The 24,732-nt window shown below is 44.3% G+C and overlaps 3 protein-coding genes across 6 annotated transcripts; 1 reads left to right on the plus strand and 2 right to left on the minus strand.

Moving 5' to 3' along the window:
• Window positions 1-775: 775 nt before the first annotated feature.
• Window positions 776-5,578, minus strand: spcs3 (signal peptidase complex subunit 3). The gene is made up of 5 exons (XM_018735745.2): window positions 5,252-5,578; window positions 3,778-3,851; window positions 3,206-3,282; window positions 2,840-2,955; window positions 776-2,009 (listed from the first exon to the last, which is right to left on the minus strand). The coding sequence occupies exons 1-5, from the start codon at window positions 5,392-5,394 to the stop codon at window positions 1,877-1,879; spliced, it is 543 nt and encodes a 180-aa protein (XP_018591261.1). The 5' UTR covers window positions 5,395-5,578; the 3' UTR covers window positions 776-1,876.
• Window positions 5,579-6,834: 1,256 nt separating this feature from the next.
• Window positions 6,835-24,255, plus strand: asb5b (ankyrin repeat and SOCS box containing 5b). Of its 3 annotated transcripts, XM_018735974.2 has the most exons (8): window positions 9,903-9,979; window positions 12,608-12,827; window positions 20,275-20,354; window positions 20,546-20,653; window positions 20,735-20,885; window positions 21,609-21,743; window positions 21,867-22,058; window positions 22,881-24,254. In XM_018735974.2, the coding sequence occupies exons 2-8, from the start codon at window positions 12,770-12,772 to the stop codon at window positions 23,006-23,008; spliced, it is 852 nt and encodes a 283-aa protein (XP_018591490.2). In that variant the 5' UTR covers window positions 9,903-9,979; window positions 12,608-12,769; the 3' UTR covers window positions 23,009-24,254. The 3 variants fall into 3 exon arrangements, with proteins under 3 accessions (XP_018591487.2, XP_018591488.2, XP_018591490.2); XM_018735971.2 differs by lacking the exons at window positions 9,903-9,979; window positions 12,608-12,827 and adding an exon at window positions 6,835-7,158 and having other exon boundaries at window positions 22,881-24,255; XM_018735972.2 differs by lacking the exon at window positions 12,608-12,827 and having other exon boundaries at window positions 9,736-9,979.
• LOC108924528 (zona pellucida sperm-binding protein 4-like) lies at window positions 14,708-18,945 on the minus strand. 2 transcript variants are annotated; one of them, XM_018735970.2, is made up of 9 exons: window positions 16,814-18,945; window positions 16,540-16,727; window positions 16,371-16,468; window positions 16,107-16,264; window positions 15,846-16,038; window positions 15,622-15,769; window positions 15,478-15,553; window positions 15,285-15,404; window positions 15,077-15,221 (listed from the first exon to the last, which is right to left on the minus strand). In XM_018735970.2, the coding sequence occupies exons 1-9, from the start codon at window positions 17,037-17,039 to the stop codon at window positions 15,121-15,123; spliced, it is 1,308 nt and encodes a 435-aa protein (XP_018591486.1). In that variant the 5' UTR covers window positions 17,040-18,945; the 3' UTR covers window positions 15,077-15,120. The 2 variants fall into 2 exon arrangements, with proteins under 2 accessions (XP_018591485.1, XP_018591486.1); XM_018735969.2 differs by having other exon boundaries at window positions 14,708-15,404.
• Window positions 24,256-24,732: the final 477 nt, after the last annotated feature.

The raw sequence follows: 24,732 nt of genomic DNA on the forward strand, positions 1-24,732 counted from the left end.
CTAAATTTCATCCATTTCAGATTACATTTCTGGAACATTCTTCACAGGTCTTTTTGTCTGCGTTATAGGCGCAGCGCCCCCGGCTTTTCTTAGCCGTGCATTGTGCACCCCCTCGTAAACCCCCCGCGAGAGACGTTCCAAGAGCAACTCCTACGAACCTGCGACCGCGGCACCGCCAGAAAGTCTCTTTCCTAGATTAAATCAGTCTTTCGAACGCCAAATATTTGTCTCGAGGTGCGTTTCTCCCAGACCGCAGCCATGACGTGTTCAACCTTGGGTTGCTGGCTTTCTATTGTGTGACATACAATGGATTCCTCGGGCCCCACGGCACGAGGACCTTCCATTAATGATGTCATTCATTTTATATTATTCCCAGCACCCCCGTCTTCGGCCACAGACATAGACACACGTAGAAACTTCTGGAATAATAGTAGTAAAAAAAAAAAAAAAAAAAAAAAAAAACTTATTGTTTCTCAATTCAATACCCTCCACTCGTCACGTTTTCCACAGGGACGTGGTCTGGCCCGGCTGGGTTGGTTTTCTTGTACCACCTTCAGGTGTTGCCCAGGGGCCTCGTCAGCCTCAGGTGGGACGGGGGGGTATCCAGGCAGCCGCTCAGCCCCCCATCCCTTGGGGCTGCCCAAAAAGGCCACTTTTCCAGCAGATCCCTTTGAATGCAGACGACCGTGACCAGAGCCAGACAGACACAGTGAAAAAAACTGTCTTCAATAAGTCCCAAGTGACACATGAAAGCAAAGGAATTTTAATTTTTTTTATTTAATAATAAAAAAAAACCAATGGGCCGCTGCAGCACAGATGGACAATAAATACATCCCATAAGCTGTAAATTCAAGGTATCAACAAAACAATCGAGACATCATTGAAACTCTCACTAGGGTTCCGCTACTGCGTTGCTGCCCCAGACTCACCGATCAAAGCCGTTTACCCGGAGAAGCACCACGTGTGTCATACATGTTCCACATAGCAGTGAAGTTTTGTCATTTTGAACAAAAACATAGGTCCCATATAACCTATCAGTGAACATCTATCGGTTGCGCTACTGATTGCAACGGCTCTGTTCCTATGATCACTCTAAAAACTGCCATTTTTATGGCTTCACATTCAAAATTTCAAGCATTGGTATTTTCCTCATTTCACGATTATCATTGCAGAGTTAGCAACATACCTGCTTCTGCATGTTTCAGCCATTCGGCAGCGAACAGAACCACTTTTACATCGTTTGTCATATTCTGACAGTGTTCTTGGCAGGGTGTGAGCAAACCTGGACCGCTTAACGTTCAGTAGAGCGAGCTTGACATGCTCCTTCTGACTGGAATATATACACAGCATGAAAATACAATCACTGGGTTGCTGCAACAGATGCCCTGAATGTGGAGGAGCCCGTTGCGCAGACTCACCAAAGGTTCACTCGCCACATCTGAGCTTTTTCAATCAAAATAGGATGAGGATGATGGTCTTTCCATCTGCCTCGACAAAAAACATTCCTAACTTCTTCCTCATTCACCCCCTACCAGACACGCACACTAAGGTAAAAACACATTTTTCCACCGTTCCTGTCATTTGTAAGGAACTGGCACGCAAATGATCTCGCCAAGAGTTCTGCTGACACCTGCTGGTGAGAAAGAGGAGAGCCTCGCTGACAACTTATTTTATTTTAGAAACAAATTGAGTGTCAAGTTGAGTAGGACAAACGTGTCAGCCGAGTGACTCTAAAGGGGAGGGGGGAAAAAAACTGGCCATGTATTTAAAGTCAAACAAATACATCCACTCACAACACCTGGTGTAACCTTTATTAAAAGTCAAAAACAGTGCGCGCGTTAAAAAAAAAAAAAAAAAAAAAAAAAAAAAAAAGACCTCAGTAGCTCCTCGGGGTTTCGTACGTCTCCGGGAAAGGCAGCGACATGTGCCCGGAGCCTGTGATTAGAGGCAGGATTCCAGCATTTGGCACCACATTCCAGGACAACGTCAGGGTGACGTTCTTATTGGCCCTGCCAGACAGGAAGAACCACTATTAATTATAATTGATAGATAAAGGCAACATATATTGCTAGATATCTAATGCACAATGAAAGATACATTTTTTTTAAAAGCTAAACATGAGCAGGTTGTTTTGTTTGTCAGTGAAAAGTAGTTAATTGACCAAACCCATCTGTCACTGTCTAACAAGTTCAGTGTTCTCTATCGCCCTCTGCTGTAAGCAACCAGTATTTCAACATGTCTCAAGCTGTAGGACACCCTAGAGGTTTTACCCTTATGGTGACTTATGCTATACCATGTTTAATTATGAGACCTAGACATAACAGGGTGAACAATCAGAGAAATGTAATTTACATTACATAACTTTTCCCAAGTGCAATCTGGGAGTAACATATCTTATTCAAATATTCACAATCACACCAAGCATTTTGGCATTTTGTGTCTGATTCACTGTACTTACAGTCAAACATACTTGGTCAAAGTAACAAGAGCATAAAAAACTGTTCTAGCAATCAAAAGCTTTCTGGAGAATGTAAAAGAAAAGCTATAACGCTGCAACTGAAATTTGATTTACAAAGTGCTTTAAAATAAAGAACAGCGTCACAGACAATCACTTTGTTTTCATGGCTCCATCATTTGTTTGCAACAAATTGTTTTGTGGTGAGCTATGGGTTTTGTACACAATGACCAGCGTACGTTTTGTCCTCCTGTTCCAGCGCCGTTTTTCCACACTGAAACCGTTATTTTTATTATGCGACTTGGCATAACGCAATGCTTTAGAGGAATAAAACTATCACGTTAGAGAACTCACTGCACAACGGTGAAGAAATAATAAACCTACCGGAGACCGTTGCCATCATCAAAGAAGAAATATTTGGATTTGACATCCTTCAAAATGATATTTGTTTTCTCCCCTCTCTGAATGATCTTATCCCAGAGGACCACTTGGTTCAAGGCCTGGAAGAAAATTCTCTTCAGTACAAAAAGCTCTCCAGCAAACTGTCAATCAATCTAACCGGCGCTTCTACCCAAGGGTTAAGATCAATAGTAAACCAACATCATTTAATTTTGGACTTTAAATATAAAAAGTAACCCACACTGGAACTTAACAGCATTTAACATTGAAAACAAAAATATCAGACCTTCTGCGATATTGAACCTTTATGTTTTTACCACAAACCCCACCCCCGACCCACAGGAGGCTCACGTTGCTTTTGGTTGTGTACTCTGCCGACAGGTAAAGGAAGAGCTCCTTCACATTCCAATCGAATATGGGCTCCAGATGTGAGCATGGTTAAGGAACCAGGTGACTTTTTTTTTTTTTTAGAACAACAACTTCAACTCCAACTGAAAAGCCACAGAGAGAGCAGTAAACCAGGGAGGGATAACAACATCACATTAAGATTCCTGGGTATTGGACTGACTGTTCTCACCAAAATTGAGAGAATGTGGCACCCTGACAAGGGAAACCACAATACAAATTTGAGATTTTATATCTTGCTCATTGTAATAAAGATGTATGAACAGAACACCATGAGCCACACCATTTTTATTTTCCAGATGAACACATCATGGACTGTTCGTCTGGATATAAATACTCAATGAAAATAGAAGTATTACTTATAATACTTCTTGAACTACTCATTTTATAACCTCTAAAATATTGCATAAGACATCAAGTCCCTCAGCGACAGACAAGGCCATGACGAAAGATCCCATAACCAACCACCCCACACCCAACCACACACACACACACACACACGGTTCAATGAAGGATATCAGCTGAAATGTCAAAGTTGATGATGCCCAGGTCACTACGTTCCCTCGGGCCGGTGAAGTCATCCACGTTTTTCCTGAGAAGAAACAAAGCGTCACGACAAGATAGGTGCAAAGTGGCTGTAGAGAACAGCACAGGAGGCAACAAGCAATGGACCAGTGTAACAATTAAATCACAGTTACAGCAGGTATGGGGCCGGAAGTGACCCCCATTTGGGACTCTCACTTGGAAGAAAAGGTTTTGACTAGAAAAATGGGTCACCAGGTTTAGGACCTCTGCTTTGCAATGTGACCGCCTCAGGTTCAAATCCCCACATACAGCCCAAACGAGTCAAAGTAATTACACATTAATTATGCAGTTCTGGACTTTAATGCTATGAGCAAGGACTGGGTGCTGGTTTGAGTCCCCACTGCACACATTACTCATGTGGCACCATGACTTGTACAAACAAAAACAACCAGTAGTATAAATGGGGCTTCAGTTAGTAGCGTGCTTCTTAACTAAGTCACCATAATACTACTCAGGTTTAAGTCCATGTTCACCTATGCCTCAGGCAGGGATACATCCGAAATAAGATACTTTAAAAGACACAATTGTGCAACAGGCTCTGGACGGCTGCAACCCCGACAAGAACGAGGTGGTTAAAGGCGATGGAGTGAAAATAACTGCCATCTCCACCAACTCCTATTCAGTGTCGACAGTTGAGCGATTCATCCCACGAACATGTACAATTTTCCCCTTCGTGTTACTGATTACCGACACTCAGGAACGGTGGACGCAAACGGTAAACGGGCGGCATGATGGCACAGCAAATAGAACTGCTGTCTCCCAGAGCCTGGATGGTGCAAGTGGACATGGGCTCAATCCCCGCTCAGTCTGTGTGGAGTTTTCATGGATTTCCTCCAGGTGCTCTGGTTTCCTCCCACGGTCCAAAGGCATGCTTGTTCAGGTTCCCCCATAGCGTGAGTGACAGAAAGTGTGTTCCACTGATGTATGGATGAGTGATCCAGTGTAAGTAGGGTATCCAGCAGTGTAAGTTACCTTGGTGAATAAGGCGGGGGCTGATAACACTACATGGGGTTCATCATGTGATAAATTAATATAAATGTAAACACTGTGGAAGCGCAGTGAACCAAGACGGAGCCACGCCACTACTCTCTGCTGCCATCTATCGGCTGGGCGCGTAAACACACGCGTCGCGTTCACTCCGCGACACCGGAAACCGGGAGAAAATACAGCAAAAAAGACGCATTTAAAACAGTATCTTGGAAAATTCGCAACTCGAGGTTAACAGCGAATTTGTACTTCACGGCAGAACCCGGGGCGGGGGTGCAGCAGCTGCACGTTTCCTACGCGCGTGCACAGTACTGCAACGGCTAAAAAAAATGGCTAAGGCACGCATTTTTTATTTATTTTTTAAATTATTTCTTTTTTTTTTTTTCCTTTAAAGAAGGAGGAGGAGAGAGCGGGGCTCACAGCAACACTTTGGAGACGTGGATGTGCACCGGGACGGTGCGCTCCTTGAAGGCGGTGGTGATGAAGCAGCCGAAGGTGAGCGCTGCCATCACGCTGAGGGAAAAGGCGAACAACGAGTTCGCGCGCGACAGCACCGTGTTCATCTTCTCTCTGCACTCCGCCCTCGTCTCTCTCCGAGCTGAGACCGCCGACCGGAACCCGCGCGTCTGCTGTGGAAATGCGCGCTTGTATTTTCCGAGTTCAGCGTCGCTTCGAAGAAGAAAGACCGCTACTAATGCGCGAACGTGGAAGTGTCAGCGTGAGAACTTGCGCACAGCGGAAGTGGACGCATGCGGAAGTGTGCGTGTGTTTACTGTCTTCTTCGTTGGTTTCCATCGTTTGCAATGTGCGTTATGGTTTCCTGTAGCGCCACCTTTAGAAGCGGAGGACTAAACACAGGCGTTACGCTCGATCTATTGCCAAGAAATGAGTTATGTATTAATTTATGAATGAATAATTCACATTTATTCATTTCTGTAAAGCAAATTACAGTGTTAATGATTCACACATGCATACAGCTGGGTGTTTCCACCCTGGAGCAATTTTGCCAAAAGGCCACTACATATGATCTGTAGGTGAGATTCAAACCCCTGACCTTGGGATCCTATCTGCTGCTTTTCTCCAGTGTGATATACAATGTTTGATTTGTAGGCTACCCTACATACAATTATGTAACAATTTAGCCGTCTATATTGTATCAATTCAATGGTCGAGGTTGCTACAGCAGGAGCTGGTACCGGAATGCTGGTCTTTTGATGGCCAGTCAATGGTTCGAACCACTACTCCACCTGCTGGCCCAATATTATATGAATTTACTTAGCAGGTGCAATTATCCAGAGCAGCTTACAGGATTTGACTGATTTATCTAGGTCAAATTTTTACTGGCGCAGTTCAGGATAAGTGCCTTGCCCAAAGGTAGAGCAGTAGGACTTGAACCAGCAACCTCCTGGCAACAAGGAACCTCTCCACTATTTCATATCCAAACCAGGTCACTCTGTGTCTTTTATGAGTCTTCTAGCACAGGTAGTTATTTCATGCAAATCAAACGAACAACAGGAATGTCACGCTGGGTAATGGGCTGTCTAATGACACAAGAAGTGTCCCTGTATGTTTCAACCTGGTGGAACCACATTGGGATCTATTATCACATCCTCAATACCGTAAATAACATGGTCTGAGTAAATGCCTAACTTTCCGGCTCTCCCGAAGAGTGCCAGATGTGGTCAGCCTGTGTGAATGGTTTGAAATGCTTCAAAGGTGCGGAAAAATGCCTATGATTTCTGCAATAGTCACCTTTTCAGTGCCCTTTGAACAGGGTGGCGCACTCTAATTTCGATTATATCACTTATTTTTGTCCGCAGCCGCTCTCTCTGACATGGCAGGAATTTGTTTTCGGCAAGAGGGCAGGAATTTTCCCGCGCCGGACTGTTACTGAGAGGCGCGGGGGGTCTGAAGGAGGGATGCGTCATTTTCTATCTCTGGGCCGTGTGACAAAGACCATGACAATCTATTACATAAATGCAGTTTTCCACCAGCGGAAGTCCAGCTGCTTCACCTCAGCCCCAATCCTGTGAGCGGGGGATGGTGTGTGGGCGTGGGGGGGGGAGGCAGCATATGATCCCATCAGCACATCGAGAGCCCCCCCATTCCAGATCTTCTGCAGCGAGGCGCGATGACGGAGGTTCTGGAGAGCAGGCCCTTCGGCTCGCAGTTTTCCAACGTTTACCTCACCATCTTCGCTCTCTTCTGCTTCAAGCTCTTCATCAAGATCAGCCTCAACATCCTCACGCACTTCTACGTGGTCAGGGGGAACCGCAAGGAGGCCGCTCGGATCGCAGCCGAGTTCTACGACTTCGGCCAAGGGCACAGTGAGTACACCCCGTCGGACGGAGGACGGCCCTCTTCCCGTGAGCTGCTGTCCGCGTTGTTTCTGTTTTTTCCTCTAAAGAGCAGGTGGCAGAGGCTCTGCAGCTCACAGGATGTGAGGTCCTTAACCAACTTTTTGTAAACTTTGAGACCTGCGGGTTGTCTGCAGGACTGGCCCTGAATGCTCTCTCGTTGGAATGGGGCTCATGTTTACTAACCAGTTATTACAACCTCAATAATAATAATAATAATAATAATAAAGTAAAGGCTGTAGTAAAGCTCAGGAATTAAAATGCACCATGAAAAGATTCATCTTTAGTCCTGGGTGTCAAAGGAGTAAGAGGTCATGAACTCATAGCATCACTATAGTATATGACAATATGTCTGGAAGGTGGAAACATTATTTTGTTTCAGTTCTGAATTCTGATCTGAATTCTGAGGACTTCTGCATCATCTAAGCGAGTTTACTTGCTGCTTGTGCTTCTTTGATAATAAATGTTTGCTAGTTTTATATGAGAACATTGCTGGATGCAAAACTGAAATATTTAGTGTAAAACCAGGAAAAGTTTACATTTTATAATAATGCCTGGTAATATTTATAAGGCTGCCAAATAACAACCCTTTAAACATAATCAAATCACTTTATCCAATTACAAGGTACAACATAAAATGTTATTGTCCACAGAAACTGAGTTTTGGGCATTAAAAATTGCCATTACCATTACTATTATTACTATTAATATTTTAGAGTTCAACCAAAAACAATACAATTACAACAAACATAACTATGATTTCAGATGTATTCCTATTCTATTCATCCATAATAGTTGGAATAAATGTATTACAATTTGACACATATCTCACTGAAATCCAAGTAACTGTGGTGATTGTGTTATTAAGTGATGCAGATAAATTGTTTTTAAAAAGCAATTATTTATGAAATTGTTTAAAATGGAAAGTATCAAAGTAATGTTCTGTTATTTTTTTAACGCCTTTACAAAAACAAATGCACTGCCAGAGATGTTTGTAAATCGATCATCAGAAAATGAGCTTGAAATATTTCCATCTTTGGCTGGAACACAGAGGGGCCTTGTAGGCTGCAAGCTGTCGTGTGTAACACATCTGCCATCCAGGAATGTGAAGCTTGGCAGAAAACAGCAAAAAAAAATCACTGGGTTCAACTGAGGAGAGAGAAATCAGACACTTGTTTTTGAAAAAAAAAAAAAAAAAAGCTTCCACAGAACCTATTTGAGTAATGCATCATCTGTTCACTGCAGGCTGATGACGTTCATGATTTGGTACACCTGAAAAATAAATATCGCATATAAAAACGTGGGCTCCATCCGCTCCTTGGCTGAAAGTGATGGAGTTTGGTACTGTATATTGTAAGTGAAGTGAAGGAAATTATTTTACCTTGTTGAGGACTGCTGTGTTTAAAGACAGCGATCAATCAGTGCATACAAGTGACAAAACTACAATTCAAACAGGATGACTTTGACAGTTATTTAATAAAGACAATAATCAAGTTCTCGTAGTTTATTAACCCAACTGGCAAATTTTGTGTCTTACTTCTGTTGTGGCCTTTCTGTGTTTGTTCATTGTGATCTTTTGTTTCGGCCTTAAAATAGTAAGTCGGTGGCATCCTCTGGCTATTTGTGGCATTGGAGTGTAAGGGGGGGAACTGGATGACAGTCCTGGGGGTCCATTGTGTGGAAAGTCGCATACCAGCTGTGCGCTACTAGAGGCCAGCAGCTTCACTAAATATGTGCCCTAAATATGTCACTATGTGCTCATTTTTATTGTTTATTGTTAACATCCCCTGGCACGATTCTTACTCTTTTTTTTTTATGGAATACTACTTAGAAAGTAATTGTGGAATGTACTTCAAAATATAATGCATATCACATGAAGCATGAGTTTTAAATGGCTAAGTGCCTTTTAATAAAAAACACAGCAAACCTGTTATAGAATGGGGACTATATACACTCTGCCAGTTGCATTAAAGCTGCATTAATCTATGTTGATGCACTGGTGTTCTGGATAAGGATAATAATATAGAATATAACGGGAAATGTGTTCTTACATATTTCTCAGACCACATGACATGACATGTCATGATTGAAGGGAGTCTTGTGCAAAGAATAAAAGTAAACACACACATCCAAAAATCAGCAATGCAGACTTTAGAGGAAGAAACGAGGTGACTTTTCCTGCCGCAGCCCGACTCACTACTCAGGTTAAGCGGTTTTCCTGCCGCGGCCCGACTCACTATTCAAGTTAAGCGGATCAAAAGACAAACTCATCGCGAACCCGTTTTATAAATAGAAATCCGCTACGCAACGCCTCCTCCGTCCCCACGGGAACTTCCGGGTTCTGTTTGACGGTGCGCCGAAACTCACTGCGTGGACCTATCAGAGTTCAGACCGAGGAGGCGCACCTCCTTCTGATTGGCTAGAAACAAGAGCGTGCGAACCAATTAGATATCGGACTAAAGCGATGTTGCGGCAGGGGGCGGTGCGGGTCCCGATGATTGGTTTGCAGTGGGAGTAAACTGACCAATCAGCCATCAGACAGGGAAGGCGTGGCTCCCTCTACCGGCGCTCCGCACGGAGAATCAGCTGATGATGTAAACAGGCTGGACGAACACGAGACGATGTAAACATGCGGGAGAAGTATGTGAGGATGCGGACATGGCCCGCGTGCCGCCAGTAGGGAGCTGCAGCGCCGACACGGCGCCGAGGAAACGGGCCCTAGAAGACACCCGCGAGGCCGAGGGCTTCTCCTTCAAAAGGAGGTCCTGCTGGGGCATTTTAACGAGTCAAGGTCAGTGCAGGCGCGTGCGTTGCACCCGGTGCCACGAGAGGCGCTCTTGCGCACGTTGCAACGACTCCTGGTGGGGCATCCGTGCTAGAGATGTGCTCGAAAAATATGCCCCATCGTATTCAGCAAATGCCCATTAAAGGTGTGCTTCATGCTCTGTTTTTGTCCAGTGTTTGCATGTGAAACAGAATCACGTGCAGCCCACGGTAATATCAGCTCACCTGAGCAGGTGAGGTACAGGACACCCGCACTGTGTGTCACTGCTGGTGTGTCACTGGAGAAGCCTGGCCAAGACCTGATGAATAACAAAAAAAGAGTCTTTTACAACAACCAAAAACACTAATTGGGATCTGAAACAATTACAATTTATTTTAATTTAAATATTTTGATGCTCTTTTTTTTCCACATTCCTGTTTTAACACAACACTTCATTAGTATGGGAGGCACAAAACACTGATTCGCGACATCAACCATGTCAGCATGACAAACAGCTCCATGTTAAATTAGAAATGAAAGGATGGGCCATGACATTTGTGTCGCCTGTGGATGTTTATATATAGACATGTTGTGGGTTCTGTGAGCTTGTAATATAAATCTGTGTCTAACACACCAGTCCCAAAACAGAGTTACAGAACCTTTCCAGAGTTCTTAACTGGAAGTACTTCTGCACCATGTTAGTCAAAAAGCCATAGAAATATCTTCCACCTGTTATCCTGGGGTAGTCGTGTGACCTCCGAAACATGATCCATAACAGTGTGTTAAAACTCCTTCTCAAGTGTATGTTCCAAAAAGATGGAGCACATCTGATCGAGTCAACGGTACAGGAAGAGGGGCATTTAATGTTACCTGGATGCTCAAATGCACACTTTGAAAAAAAAACATGTAGTGTTGGAACATGAGTACAGTGTGTGTTTTGTATTGTGCTTGCAAATACCCAGCATTCCAAAGTCTGGCTCAGATTCAGTAAAAGGTCACTGTGGCGTCTGAATTTTGGACCTGCCTGTCAAATGCAAGGCAGAGGTCCTGGAATCTGCAGATAGAGAAAAACCTTTTCTGACTTTCTTTGCCATCATGCAATCCAGTGCTTTCGCTAAGCGGGGGGTGCGTAATGGGCGCGTCACTAAAGCTGTTTCTGTGGTGACGGGGATGGGCAAGTCGTGCAAGACAGTGCTTCGCACATGCACAAAGGAATAATGTATGCTTTTTTTCAACTTAATGACTTTATTGCAACACACCTCCTTCTCAATTCACGAACACCAGAAATCTGTTCATAACTCATTTTGTTCATAATTTCAGTTCACTTTTACACACTAAGTCACAATCAATAAAAACTGGATAATACAGACATTCCTCAATTTATTTGCTTGTTCGATTCTTTAAAAATCATTTTTGTATAAATATAATAAATATATATATATATAAAATGACTGAAAATATCAATGCAGTCTCCAGAAAAGACACATTTCAAGCAAATTGCTGACTGATTTGTCTCATAAACATATAAAACATTTTTTGTCATGTTATTGATCACCAGCATTTAAGAACAGCAGATATAAGCTGTAGCGTAGACACTGAGGGAATGACACATTTATTTAGCAGACACTTGTCTCCAAAGCAACTTCCAATGAACTCTATGTAGTGTTATCAGCCCACACACCTTATTCACCGTGGTGACTTACACTGCTAGATACACTACTTACACTGGGTCACTCATCCATACATCAGTGGAACACACACACTTTCTCTGTCACTCACACACTATGGGTGAACCTCAAGAGCATGTCTTTGGACTGTGGGAAGAAACCAGAGCACCCAGAGAAAACCTACACATACACAGGGAGAACATGCCAACTCCACACAGACTGAGCAGGGATCAAACCCACATCCTCTTGTATCACCCAGGCACTGTGAGACAGCAGCTCTACTCACTGTGCCACTGTGCCACCAACTTATTACTTAACACTCTTGTTTTGCTTAGGTGTTCTTTACTGCCATCTATCAGCTTGGACGGTAATTACAAGTTGCTTTTGCTGAACTATAAACATGAAATTTGGGAGATAGTTAAGAAAATGCAATTGAAATAAACCAGAAATGTATCGTCAAACATTTGTAACACACGTAAATAGTAAATAGTGTAGTGGATGCAGCTATTTCCTAAGCCTCTGAAGGGTGTGGGTTCAAATCCTGCCCACTGTGAGCAATGTACCTACTGTAGGCTGCATCAACTGAAAAAAAAACTCACCTGTGTAAACACGTAAATCACTGTCAGTAACTTAACATTGTACATGACATAGCAGAAAAGTGTCAGATAAACAAATGTAATCAGTTTATTATCTGTTTCCTTCTCCCAACATCTCATGTGTAAATGAGGCACTAATTAAGATTTTTTTATAAAAGCTGCAGGACTCTCCCTTGCAACCTGTAACCTTCAGACCCACAGGTGGTTGATATGACCACTATACTACACACCTGTGTTTGTGTGTTAAGTCTTTGTATTTCGGCTGGGTTCTGGTTCCGTCACTATCTCCTCCTGTCCTGCTGCTTTACTGATTCAGAACCAGGGTTCAAGGCGAACGGTGTTCAGTTGTAAGGGATCTGTCGCGGTGACGGCCTCTTTTACTCCTCATCCAGGACCCCTGAGGTGGATCAGCAGCGGCGCGCGGTGCTCTCATTTCGCACACATCGTGCTGGCAGCACGTGCCGGGGGTTTCGAACCTCCTCCACCGCTGCACAACTGTGGGGAGGAGGCCTTTGCTTCAGGGGTGACGGCCATCGCGCGTCCCGGGGCAGGCCATGTCTTACGCGTTACCGTGCGACTGGATAGACGTGCCGTGGGGAGACGGGGACCTCGGTACGTACGTTTTGTGCTCATCGCTCACGGCCCTCAGGCAGCACGCAGCGATGCCAGATGGTTCCCGCTGGAGCGTCGACTAAATATAGCCTCAGATTTACAGCGAGGGAAATGTGAGCTGCCCTGCAGTCCTTGATGTCATTAGTGGTTTCCTTGTGGGAGCGACTTTAAGGGTTAAGGAAAAGGAAAGTATTCAGTGCATTTTTCATTATTAACTGTTTTTTTAAAAGCGACACATCTCCAGGGTGACTTAGGTTTGCAGGCTAAGCTACTTACACTGATTTACTCATTTATACAGCAGGGTAATTTTTACTGTATCAGTTGAGGGTACGTACAACCAATCAAGGGTGCAACCTCAGGAGGAGGACTTGAACCTGAGTCCTTTGATTGTAAGGTGACACCTGTAACCACTGCACCACCTGCTGCTTGTTTTAATATAGCATTTTAGTGACATGCCTCAGTGGACAGTAGGAATTCAGTGGGGGAAGTCATACATTTTCCCAAAGACTAACATTTAGATGCTGCTTTCCGGAAGATTCCTGGCAACGCAGGCACATAATAGTCTTGTTTTTTATTATTGGTGAAAATTTTGCCCCCTGGGGTGAATCTAGATCACGGCAGTTGTTGTGACCGTGTTCACATGATGCCTGTAATGACGATTGGCCTCTGAGGTGCCAGACACAATGGGCACTTTATTCTGCGCCGTGCTCTCGCGTACCAGCCGGAACGCCCCTTCTTAATGGCGCTGCAGTCATCATAGGGGACACTCTTTGGTGGTTGTGCTTTTTTCTGCACCAGAGATCCCAGTTTCCTTGTTCTTTTCTTTTTCCATCTTGGGTCCAGAGCCATAAAGGGGACCGCATCGAGTGTCCTCCTCCAACTCCGATTTATTACAGCGTCATTCACCGCATCAAATCGTGGTAACCTGTAGTGTCACCCAACCAGAAGAGGTGAAGGGACCACCCATCAGATGGCCTTTAATTGTGGTGCTTCAACAGTCCAAGATCCTCATGCATTGTCTCACTGCGGCACTTAACCTAAAGGTCATCCCCATGTAAAATATGCCCCCGACGAGCGCCAACTCTGCTCGACTATCAGCGTTTGTAGAAAATTTGCGTATTTCTGAGCATAAGACCCGACAGCACCAACCTGCACCTCTGTGCGACAACAGTCCTCTCTGGGGTTATTGTGTTAACGGTCCAAGAGCACCCTTCACGCACAGGGGACAATAGCTCTCAAAAGGTAAGCACCGTGCTGTTGTAAACCTCTCCAGCACTCGGCTGCCAGGTGGTGCAACAAATGGGCGTTAGTCTGATTTTTACTACGCGGCCCATTCTGCTTCTCTTCGGAAAGGAAGAGCAGCTTTGATTGAACAGCAACAAGTGTGAGTTTACCAATTTATGACACTTTTCTCCAGGGTAGTATACATTAATATAGAGATAAGAGCAGAGCTCAAAGATAAAGATGAGCTTGAGGGGAGCAGTAGTGAAAAGGGGCCAGGATAGAAGCAGCATGTTGAGCACAGCTGGAGAAGAGACACAAAAGGCAGCTGGCTGAGCTTCAGAAAAAGCACTGCGCAATGTGGTATCCTTGGTTGCCCCTACCTAGGCATTGTTTAAACATCCCCATTACTGCCAGAGAGCCCTAGGAGGGCTGGAGACACTCCAGTACAACCTCCTAGTCTTAGCTGAGGGATAAACACCCAGAGCAATGGGGGTAGGTGGCTGAGGTTCCCCTTGACCCAGTCATCACACTTGAAAGTGTAGCAATTTTGCCAGGGTGTAAAAGCACAATTTTGAGACAGATCACAGGAACATGTACTATCCAGTACTGCTGCCTTGGCAAATTTTTTTTTTTTGCTGGCGTTTACATTATAGCTGTGCCATGGCTATTGTGTTCACATGCATGAAGAACAAAGTCTACAGTCAGTGTTTTGCTTGAGATCGTGACTAATTGCTAGTGACATAGTTGAGACCTTAGCTACTGTGTACTGCTAGTCTGAGTTATGTGGCTGTTGGTGTCCAGAGAGGGTTACAGCAGCACCTAGAGCCTTTTTTTGCGCTAGAGGGACAGAAACAGCAATGTTCACATCTAGCATTGCAACCCCCACCCAGTGAGGTGTACAAGTACCACAAGAGGCTTCCTGACGGCAATGCAACTGGATTGAGAGCATCTGAGTTTGTTGGTCAAACAAGTACACCAACTGCTTAACAGAATTTGAGCAAGTTAATCAACCCCACAAGAACAAGTTGGAGAAACCAGGCTTTTATTGGGAAGAATCACACTGTTCCTCTTAATGGCACAACCAGCGTATGACAGCCAGCACCACGACGAACACCCCAAGGGCTGCAGAGACCACCACGGCCAGTGTTCCATAACCAATACCCCGGGGTCCTGTAGAAACAGGAGAGCATGTAACAATGTCCTGGTTCATAAGGAAGTCCACAAGGTGCTCACCTTCATCTTTAGACTGCATCAAAGCTGGTTTAGGAATCTCAGCAGTCATGATTACTTCATAGCTGGAAACAATGATTTTGTTCTGGTTTGAAGTTCTCTGTACTGCACCAACATCTCTTCCTATAAGAAGAGAAAAAGTTAGGTTGTGAAGTGCAGAAGTCAAGCGAGAAGAACCAACTTGAGGTGCACCAACTTTTCCTGAAGCATTTCTGTTCACAGGTGTCTGTAGCAGAGGGGTGGCACACAGCTGTACTGCAGTGGATAAACACCTGTCAAGAAGCCAGACATGAGTCAACTAGAGCCATTTCAGGAGCACATCAGCAACAAGGTTACACACCTTCTGCTCCAGGTGATGCAGAGAGGCAGGATCCACAAATGTGAACATCTTGAAGATGAACCTCTTGTAGTGAGTTGGGAAGGAGAGCCCAGAGGAACCATCCACTGGAACCAAGGTGGTCAGGTACTTGTCACCCTGGTAGGGGCACCTGTGAGATGCCATAGGTGTGTAGGTGATGAGCCAGAGTAGAACATGAAAGCCAAACACTGCCATGGGATAGTTACCCATTAACTATGAGGTTCCATTGAGGCACACCAAGTGGATCAGGGGTTGATGTTGCCCAACAGTTCTCCAGAAGCAGAATAATGTTGGGGTCAGTCCTGTCCAGGATGCGCACCTCAACATACACAGGCTGCTGCAGCACCTTGGTAACTGGATAGTCACTATCCTGATAGTAGGATGTGTAGGCAGAGACCTCTGGAGACAGGAAGGTGGAGTTACAACATGGTCCAACACCTATGACAGCTATAGAGAAGTTGTGGTACCTTCATTGCATCCTTTTGTATTGCACTGGCCATTTGCCAGTCTCAGCTCTACTCTCAGGGGTCCAGGAGCAGCTACAGGAGGTGGTGGGGCAACTGTGTACACGTCAGCCATCAGGGAAACGAGCTCAGAGCCAAAGTACTTGCACTGGAAGAACAGCCTGAAAAATGCAGCTAGTTGGAGGCATCACTAGGTTCCTTTTTTTTTTTTTTTAAAAAAAAAAAAAAAAAAAAAAAAAAAAAAAAAAAACCACACACAGTACTTACTCAAATGTGCTGTCCCTTGTGATGGAGCCCAAGGGGCCAATACCAACTTCATAATAAGAAGTCATCTTGTTCTCATAAAGAAGGTAGTCCCCAGCCATCTACAGGAGATATGTGGTGTCATTCACAGCTTATTGCTTTGTCAATAAGTCACAAGAGCTACAAAACTTACCGACACAACGGTACCACAGGTTGTTACTGGGAAGTTGTAGATGACAAAGGAACCAGTGGAGACCACAGGGCTGCAAGGTATTTCTTTCCCACCCAATGTGGAGATTGTGGTCAGGTCCAGTTGAGGTACAGTAGAATCTTTAGAGACCACCACCACAAACTGACCATCCCTGGTACACTGCACAGTCACTGGGTGGGCAAGCAGATTAGTTACCCTGCAGCCTCATGTGAAGAGGTTGCAATCTCAAAAGTAACACTAGGGAGCAGTTACTCACCAGCATTCCCATAATAACACTGCTGCCCATCAAAACAGCAGCTAATAGCCTCACAGTTTTCAAGGCTGATTCCTACAAATCCACATGGAACTTTCTCCAACACCTGGCACTTAGTGTCAGTACTTGCAAGGTTTGTAATCAGATCAGGGGGCATCACTTTCTGTGCCACAACCATGGCAATCAAGACTGCAAGGAAGGCTCCTTCACTCCAAAACCACTGTGCCATGATGAAACTCCAACCAACAACTCCCTTTTCCTGCTCCTTGTCCTTTAAATACCAACATTGGCTCCTGACACCAATAAACCAGCTGATGCAGAATTAGAGACTAAGAGGGTTTAGGGTTTTGATTTAGGTTTGACTTGCTTTGTCAGTTTAAGAGGTATCAACTGTAACATTTACCTTTTATCCAGTTATAGCTATTGATGGTCAAAGAGAAAGAGGGGGTTATTTTTAATGTGACCTCAAATGCAGCAATTTGGAAAGTCATGAACACAAAGTGGGAAATGAAATGGTAATTACACACGTATCGTTAAAGCAGATTCCATTGTGTTGACGGCTAAGTTAAAACACACACATATAGGTGCCACCCTTCAGCTGAGGAGTAAATCAGTTTCAGGTGAAGTAAGAATCATTTAGAGGCCAGGGTATGATGGTGTCTGTTGAGGACCAGATTTAATATGTATTTTGTGCTCAGAAATGGGATGAATTTTTTTAACAGATTATCTCTCCCTCCTGATCAAGAATGGACTCGGTCTACATCCTTAAAATGAGCCATAAATTAATTTTCTAGAAAATTACATAGATGTCAAATACCAAAATTTTGTTACAGTGGATGGTGAAGCCTCCAAAAAACTGAAATAAAGTGTTATGAGGCCAGCACTCAGTAAAAACTAAATATATGCTATAAATGTGCTTTTATTGTTTATATTATTTATGATTACTTTTTTGGTTCTCATATGCACTTAGCAGGTCTGTTGTGTGTTATGCTATTGATGGTATGTTTTTAGATTTTTTTTTTTGTTGTTGTTTTGCAGCTGATAATGTATTGTTACCTAAAGCATTTATTTTAATTATTGCCCTGCTATATAATGGGCACCAGCATCATTCCTAGCTGCAGTTTGTCCAGTCATCTCATTATTCTATTTGGTTATTATCACATGGCTCTGTTTGTTATTTATTTGTTTGCCCAGCTCAGGTCTTTACACACTGAGGAAGGTCCATGGCCATGTGTTATAGCACCAATTTTGTGATTACACTGAGTAAAAAGCATATATATGCATATATACAGTATATACAGTTACTACTGAGTGCTGAATTCATAACAGTTTATTCCATGAATTAATTTACCTTAATTTGGTTTATCTTAATTGAATTAATACATGTGTCTGAGGACAATGTAAACACACACACACTTCTTCACTGGTGTGAAACACAATTCCCGTTGGACCAAAAACACTCTTATTAATACCCAGCACTCCATGTGAAGTGTTTGCACAATCGGAGCGCGTCAGGTTGGCCGAGGTTATTATTATAGTTGTCACTTCTGCAGTCCTGTGTGGTTCCATGTGCACATCTCTTGATGTTTCCTCTCTGGATTTGTGAAGGTTTTCCAGATTTGCCTCTTGATGACACAAACATATTCGGCCAGTAAAGTTATCTTATATTTCATAGGTTTTTTGACTTTTAAAGCGGACCCATCAGCAGTGTAGGTTTTTTTTTTAATTCTTATTTTCGAAATTAATTACATTCCTCAAGGTGACTTGATCCTGTTCAAAATTATAGCTTTTCCATTGATGGAGAAATCAGAATTTTCCCTGGAGATTTGCTCACTGGGAGCACGGTTCTGGGGCAGCTGGGCAGTCTATCAGCCCTGAGCATTCCGTGCTCCAGCCTTCTTCACAGGGCATTGAAGGAGCTAATTAGTTTGGTCGGCATCTCCAGCCATTGTCCCACGGAAGCCTGGTCTCAGCCCCACCCCGTTAATTAAACCTCGCATTGCTTCGAATGTGTTCTGCAACGGAGATTTGGGTTCAAAGCTGTTCGAACCCTGACAGTGAGCAGGCTTCTTTCTAACTAACACCTTGGAGGACTACCTGAAGCCGTATCACCGGCTGTGTCCCTTATTCTTATATTTCTTCTTCTTCTTCTTCTTCTTCTCATTATTATTATTATTATTATTATTATTATTAACCTGTTTTCGTCCTATTATATCCCACAAACATCCTCTTCGAACCTTTGCCATCTGGCCGGCGCTACAGAGCACTGAGCACCAGGACAGCCAGGCACAAGAAAAGTTTCTTTCCTCAGGCCATCTGCCTCATGAACAGCTAAATCCCCCCTAGAGAGTAAACCAGTGCAATACATAACGCTGTTTATATTTATATCTATTTATCACATCATATCTCTTACTCACATTCCCTTGCATTTGTATAGAACATACCTGTACATAAAATGTCTTGTGACTATTTTTGTATATTGGGTACTTTATATTTTTTATCCTTTATTCACATATTCTATCTTCTCATCTGTGTCTTGTCACTGTCATTCTGTCTGTGCTGTGGAAGTTTCTGTCACCAAGACAAATTCCTTGTATCTGTGAACATACTTGGCAATAAAGCTCGTTCCATTCCGTTCTGTTCCGTTCTGTAAACTGCACTGGGTTACAGAAACACAGAGACAGACACAGAACCCTGAAAAATTTCAAATACACCCCTGTACACACAGTATATATGAGCAGAAGGTGAAAAGGTTGCAGTATTTCACAGGTCTGATCACCTAGCACTCTCTACATTTACATTTATTCACTTAGCAGATGCTTTTGTCCAAAGCAACTTACAACAGATACTATGTAGTGTTACTAGCCCACACACCTTATTCACCAAGGTGACTACATTGCTAGATACACTACTTACAAGGGGTTACTCATCCATGCATCAGAGAAACACACTCACACACTATAGGGAAACCTGAACAGCATATCTTTAGACTGTGGGAGGAAACCAGAGCACCCAGAGGAAAACCACACAGACACGGGGAGAACATGCAAACTCCACACAGACTGAGCGGGGATCAAACCCACATTCTCTTGCACCACCCAGGAGCTGTGGGACAGCAGGGCTACTCGCTGTGCCACCATAGAAAGTTCCGTAAGGATGTCCAGAAATTGTCATACAGTTGAAATGTTAATTTTTCAGCAGAAGAAAATAAAACACTTTGGCCGTGGATAAATTGATAGAGAGGACTTTGAGTGTCGATCTTAACATTAAAATACGTTCATCATTCTCGGGTGCGTAAGAGTAATCAGTCTGCGCTCAAAAACAGTTGTGTTGCGGTTTAACGGTAAAATAGATTCGGACAAATCAAACCTTTTGTTTGGGTGTCGTTTTGCTGAGGACGTAGAAAGCAGATGCCCAGAGGGATCCTGACTGGCGACCCCCCTGATGTGTCGTTCCTCCTGCAGGGTCATGGGCCGACCGGTCGCCGCTGCACGAGGCCGCGTGTCAAGGGCGCCTCCTGGCCCTACGGACCCTGCTGTCTCAGGTGGGTGGAGTTTTGCCGCGTGGGCTTCTGATCCCGTCGCTTTCTCGCACGGAATCCACTGACATTGATGAGGGAAGATCGAATTCATGCGGCGTAAAGAAGTCGCTTCATCATCAATGAATAACGACTGAATAGTGATGTCTCATAACTGCGGTGCTGCTGAACGGTGTGAAAACAGTGTTTCTGCACAGGGCTACAGCGCCAATATTTTCACCATCGACCATGTGACCCCTCTCCACGAAGCCTGTCTGGGGGACCACGTGGCCTGTGCGAGGGCGCTCATCGATGCCGGTGCCAATGTAGGTAGCCAAGAGGTAAGGATTTGAGGGAGTGGTGGGAGCAAAAGGCCATGCGGGTGACTTGCCATTACCCACGTGCAGGTGAACGCCGCTACCATTGATGGGGTGACGCCGCTCTTCAACGCCTGCTCGGCGGGCAGCATCACGTGTACCGAGCTGCTCCTGGAGCACGGCGCCAAGCCCCAGGCTGAGCCGTGCCGGCCGTCGCCCATCCACGAAGCCAGCAGCAAAGGTACGAGCCTCTGCCTGCCACACCCCATGGGGACGTTCTCCAGTGCGGCATCATAACCGCATCTGATCTTCGCAACCTATTTTACGTTCAGAAAAAAACAAATGTTGTGGATCCTCACCTTGGGAACATAACCGGAACTAGAAGTCTGTTTGTAATTTGTTTTGTTTGCAATTCAAGCTGCTTTTACCCCCTAAATGACAATAAATAAAAGTTTAATAACACAGATGTGCCTCAGTTTATTTACCGGTTAAGTTCTGTAAAAATTTCCCAAATAGCTCTAATAAACAATATTTTTACACACTTAAAGCTACATTAAATGTAAAATATCCAAAAATAGTGGCGATTGTTGACGATTCATGCTGTGAACACGTGCAGCGTTCACCTCCTTGTTATTGAAGACAGCCTGCTATTGGTTCTAGTTACGGCAGGCTGTTTTAGGGTTAGGGTTAGGTTTTGGATTTGATGTCAACGAAAGGTACCGAGAGAGGGTTAGTGGTTAGGGACAGGGTTAGTGTTAGGGGTTAGGGGTTAGAGGTTGAGGATAGGATTAGGGTTAGGGATAGTGTTAGGAGCTACAGGTTGAGGATGAGGATAGGGTTAGGGTTAGGGGTTAGAGGTTCAGCTTAGGGTTAGGGTTATATCTCTTTGGGCTGTGATGTCAGCCAGAAGCACCTGGCGAAAATGGTCTGCTCGATACAAACTGCTCATCCTTTCCCTCCACAGGCAGAAACGGGTGCGTCGAAGCCCTGATCTCTTGGGGGGCCGACGTGGACTACGACATTCCTCACCTGGGCACACCGCTGTACATAGCCTGTGTGTCCCAGGAGCTGCAGTGCGTTCGGTCGCTGCTGGACGGAGGTCAGGGGGCGCAGCAGGAACAGGAAGTGCAGAAGCACAGCAAGGAGACAAACCACGACACGATTTTAGTATTAAATATCCTTAAGAGTACTGTGTTATGACCAGTGACACCCTTCCTCGCAGGCGCCAACGTGCAGAAGGGCCGTTTCCTGGAGACGCCCCTGCACGCAGCCGCCCAGAAGAACTGCCCCGACATCATAAAGGTGCTGCTGGAATTCGGCGCCAGCATCACTTCCCGGAACTTGGAGCTGAAGCGGCCGGTGGAGGTGGCCCCGCCAGGTAGCCTGGCCGAGGGCCTCCTCCTGCTCTACGAAGGTAGGCCGAGCGCCTCAGAGTGACCTTCGAACCTTTTTCTGATTGCTTTACGTGCCAAATATTACAATCACTCCAAAATCTTGCGATATGGGTTTGAATCTTAAACAGCCTCTGGAGAGTCAATGATGAACGTGGTGTTGGTGTTTAGGACCAGTCACACCTGTTAATCCAGGCAAGCAGCAGCCATGATATTTGAACTTATTTATTTATCTCGATATTTTCTCCAAAGCTGCTTAGAGTGATTTACCCATTTATAGAGCATGATCATTTTTACTGGAGGAATTCAGTGTGAGGACCTTAATTAAGGGTATAAGGAGGAGTTGGGATTTCAACTCATTTCCTTTGAGTGGAAAGCAGCACCTTTAACCACTACACCACCAGCTGCCATATATATGTATATAGTATACAGTACATATGGGGACAGCTGGTACGGTAGTGCTTAGAGCTGCTTTCTTTGGACCCCTAGGTCACAGGTTTGATTTCCGCTTCCAGCTGTAGTACCCTTGAGCAAGGTACTTACCCTAAATTGCTCTAAGAAAATTACCCAGCTGTGTAAATGGGTAAATAATTCTACGTATCTTAAAATTTTAAGTTGCTTTAGAGAAAAGCATCAGCTAAATGAATAAATGTAAATATGTGATACTGTGTAATAAATGTAGGACAGAATGGCTGAGTGTTTCACCCCAGGTTGGCAGCTTTACTGTTCTTGACCCTCAACACTTCATCTTCTGAAACAACATCAGTAAAGGTCTGGATTTTTTCATACGTGGCTAAGTGGATTGACACCTGTCTCCACCCCCCAACCCCGCCCCCAACCTGCAGCCACACCCAGCTCGCTGTGTCAGCTCTGTCGGCTTGGAATCAGGCGCTACATGGGTCGATCGCGACTTCACCTCATCTCCCAGCTCCAGCTGCCTACCCTGCTGAAGAAATTCCTGCAGTACAGATAGAAACCCCCTGCTGGCCCCGCCCACCTACCCCACCGTGCCCCGCCTACTTGGAGTGACTATCAACATGCAAAGCAGAATGTAACATCCTTGGCACTTTTTCCGTTAATCATTGTGTAAGTAACTCTGGTGTGCATAATTCATACTTTGCAAATCATGCTGTTCCGTTGCTTTCCGGATCGCTCCGTCTGCTGAGACATTTGCTTCTGTCGCCCTGTGAGAAGATGTCCTCTACAGAACTCCCCCCTTCACTTCCACTCGTACAAAGCTGCAGTGTCGGTGTCAATCCACATACCAGCTCTCACTACCACATTGAAAAGAACATCTGGAACATACTAGAAAAACAGCCACAGTGTTAGCGTTTCATCTTGTAAATTAATATTTCATTTCATTACATTACACATTTCAGTTGCACAACAGGTTTTTTTTTCTTAACAAAAGAATATACAAAATGTACAATAATGTCCATTTACACAGCTGAAATGTTTCAGCTTTTCCAAGAGACCCTGTTAAGACCTTTGCAGGGACTCGAACCTGCAACGTTCTCATGAGAAATCCAGGACCTGAAGTGTTGTATATTAGGCCCCGACCCCAGTCCGTATGGCATTCTTTTAACTGCACATATCCAACTCAGCTAAGTGGATACTGATTTACTGCGGTACAACTTCTACCATGGCTTTCATACAGAATTATATGAAATATAAAAATACTTTAAGTACTCAAACATAACTGTGCATGTTACGTAGCACAAGCTATCTGAGGTTACACTGCGGGGCAAGGACTTTCCTTGCATGTTGTGTTCATCCTGTCGAGGTTTACCACAGTAATGAGAGTTCTCACAGTGCTGTTTTGTGTAAATCGTGAGCTGTGTGTGTGTTCATTGGATCCTGTGGACGTGTTCTTTCGTGGTCACACTCTGAATGTAAACTACAGCCATACATTAACCAAAGTGTTTCTGCTGACCTTCTTCCGACATAACACATATTAACAAATAAAATAATTTTAATAGGATGACCACTGACTGCTTTGTTCTTTTTTTCTGATGTACCTTAAATACAGATTTTATATTTTTTATGCTGAGGTACGTATAGGAGATTAACAGGCCTCATATCACTAAAATCACATTCCTCACCTGAAGGGCGAAAAAAAAGAGAATTGTTGAATTAATATTGGATCTACTTACATTAATTATCAACAGTACAAATGGACCAAGTGATTAATATCCTCAAGTATAAAACTCTGAAAATAGTGTTCAATACACACACCATCTAAAATCTCTTGTCCCATACGGGGTCGCGGGGAGCCGGAGCCTAGCTCGGCAACACAGGGTGAAGGGCTGGAGGGGAAGGGGATACACCCAGGACGGGACACCAGTCCGTCGCAAGGCACCCCAAGCGGGACTTGAACCCCAGACCCACGGGAGAGCAGGACCTGGTACAACCCCCTGTGCCCCCTGTGCCCCCTGTGCCCCCATGCTCTCTGGACAACAAATTAAAAACAAATTAAAATGCAAGTTTTACAGGTTTCTTTAGAAAAAGAAGAAGGTCATTAACTCAATAAGACAAGAGCATGTAGAGCTTTGAGCATTCCCTAAACTGTAGAAAAAATTTTACACTGCATTTTATATTATTTATATTGAACTAGTGGCAACTGACCAATCAGAGAGCCAGCGCCTAATATCGTACAAGTACTGACCAATCACAGAGCGAGGAATAAAGCGATGTCAC

Source organism: Scleropages formosus, chromosome 16 (genome assembly GCF_900964775.1).
Source record: "Scleropages formosus chromosome 16, fSclFor1.1, whole genome shotgun sequence".
In the NCBI taxonomy this organism is placed as follows: Eukaryota; Metazoa; Chordata; class Actinopteri; order Osteoglossiformes; family Osteoglossidae; genus Scleropages; species Scleropages formosus.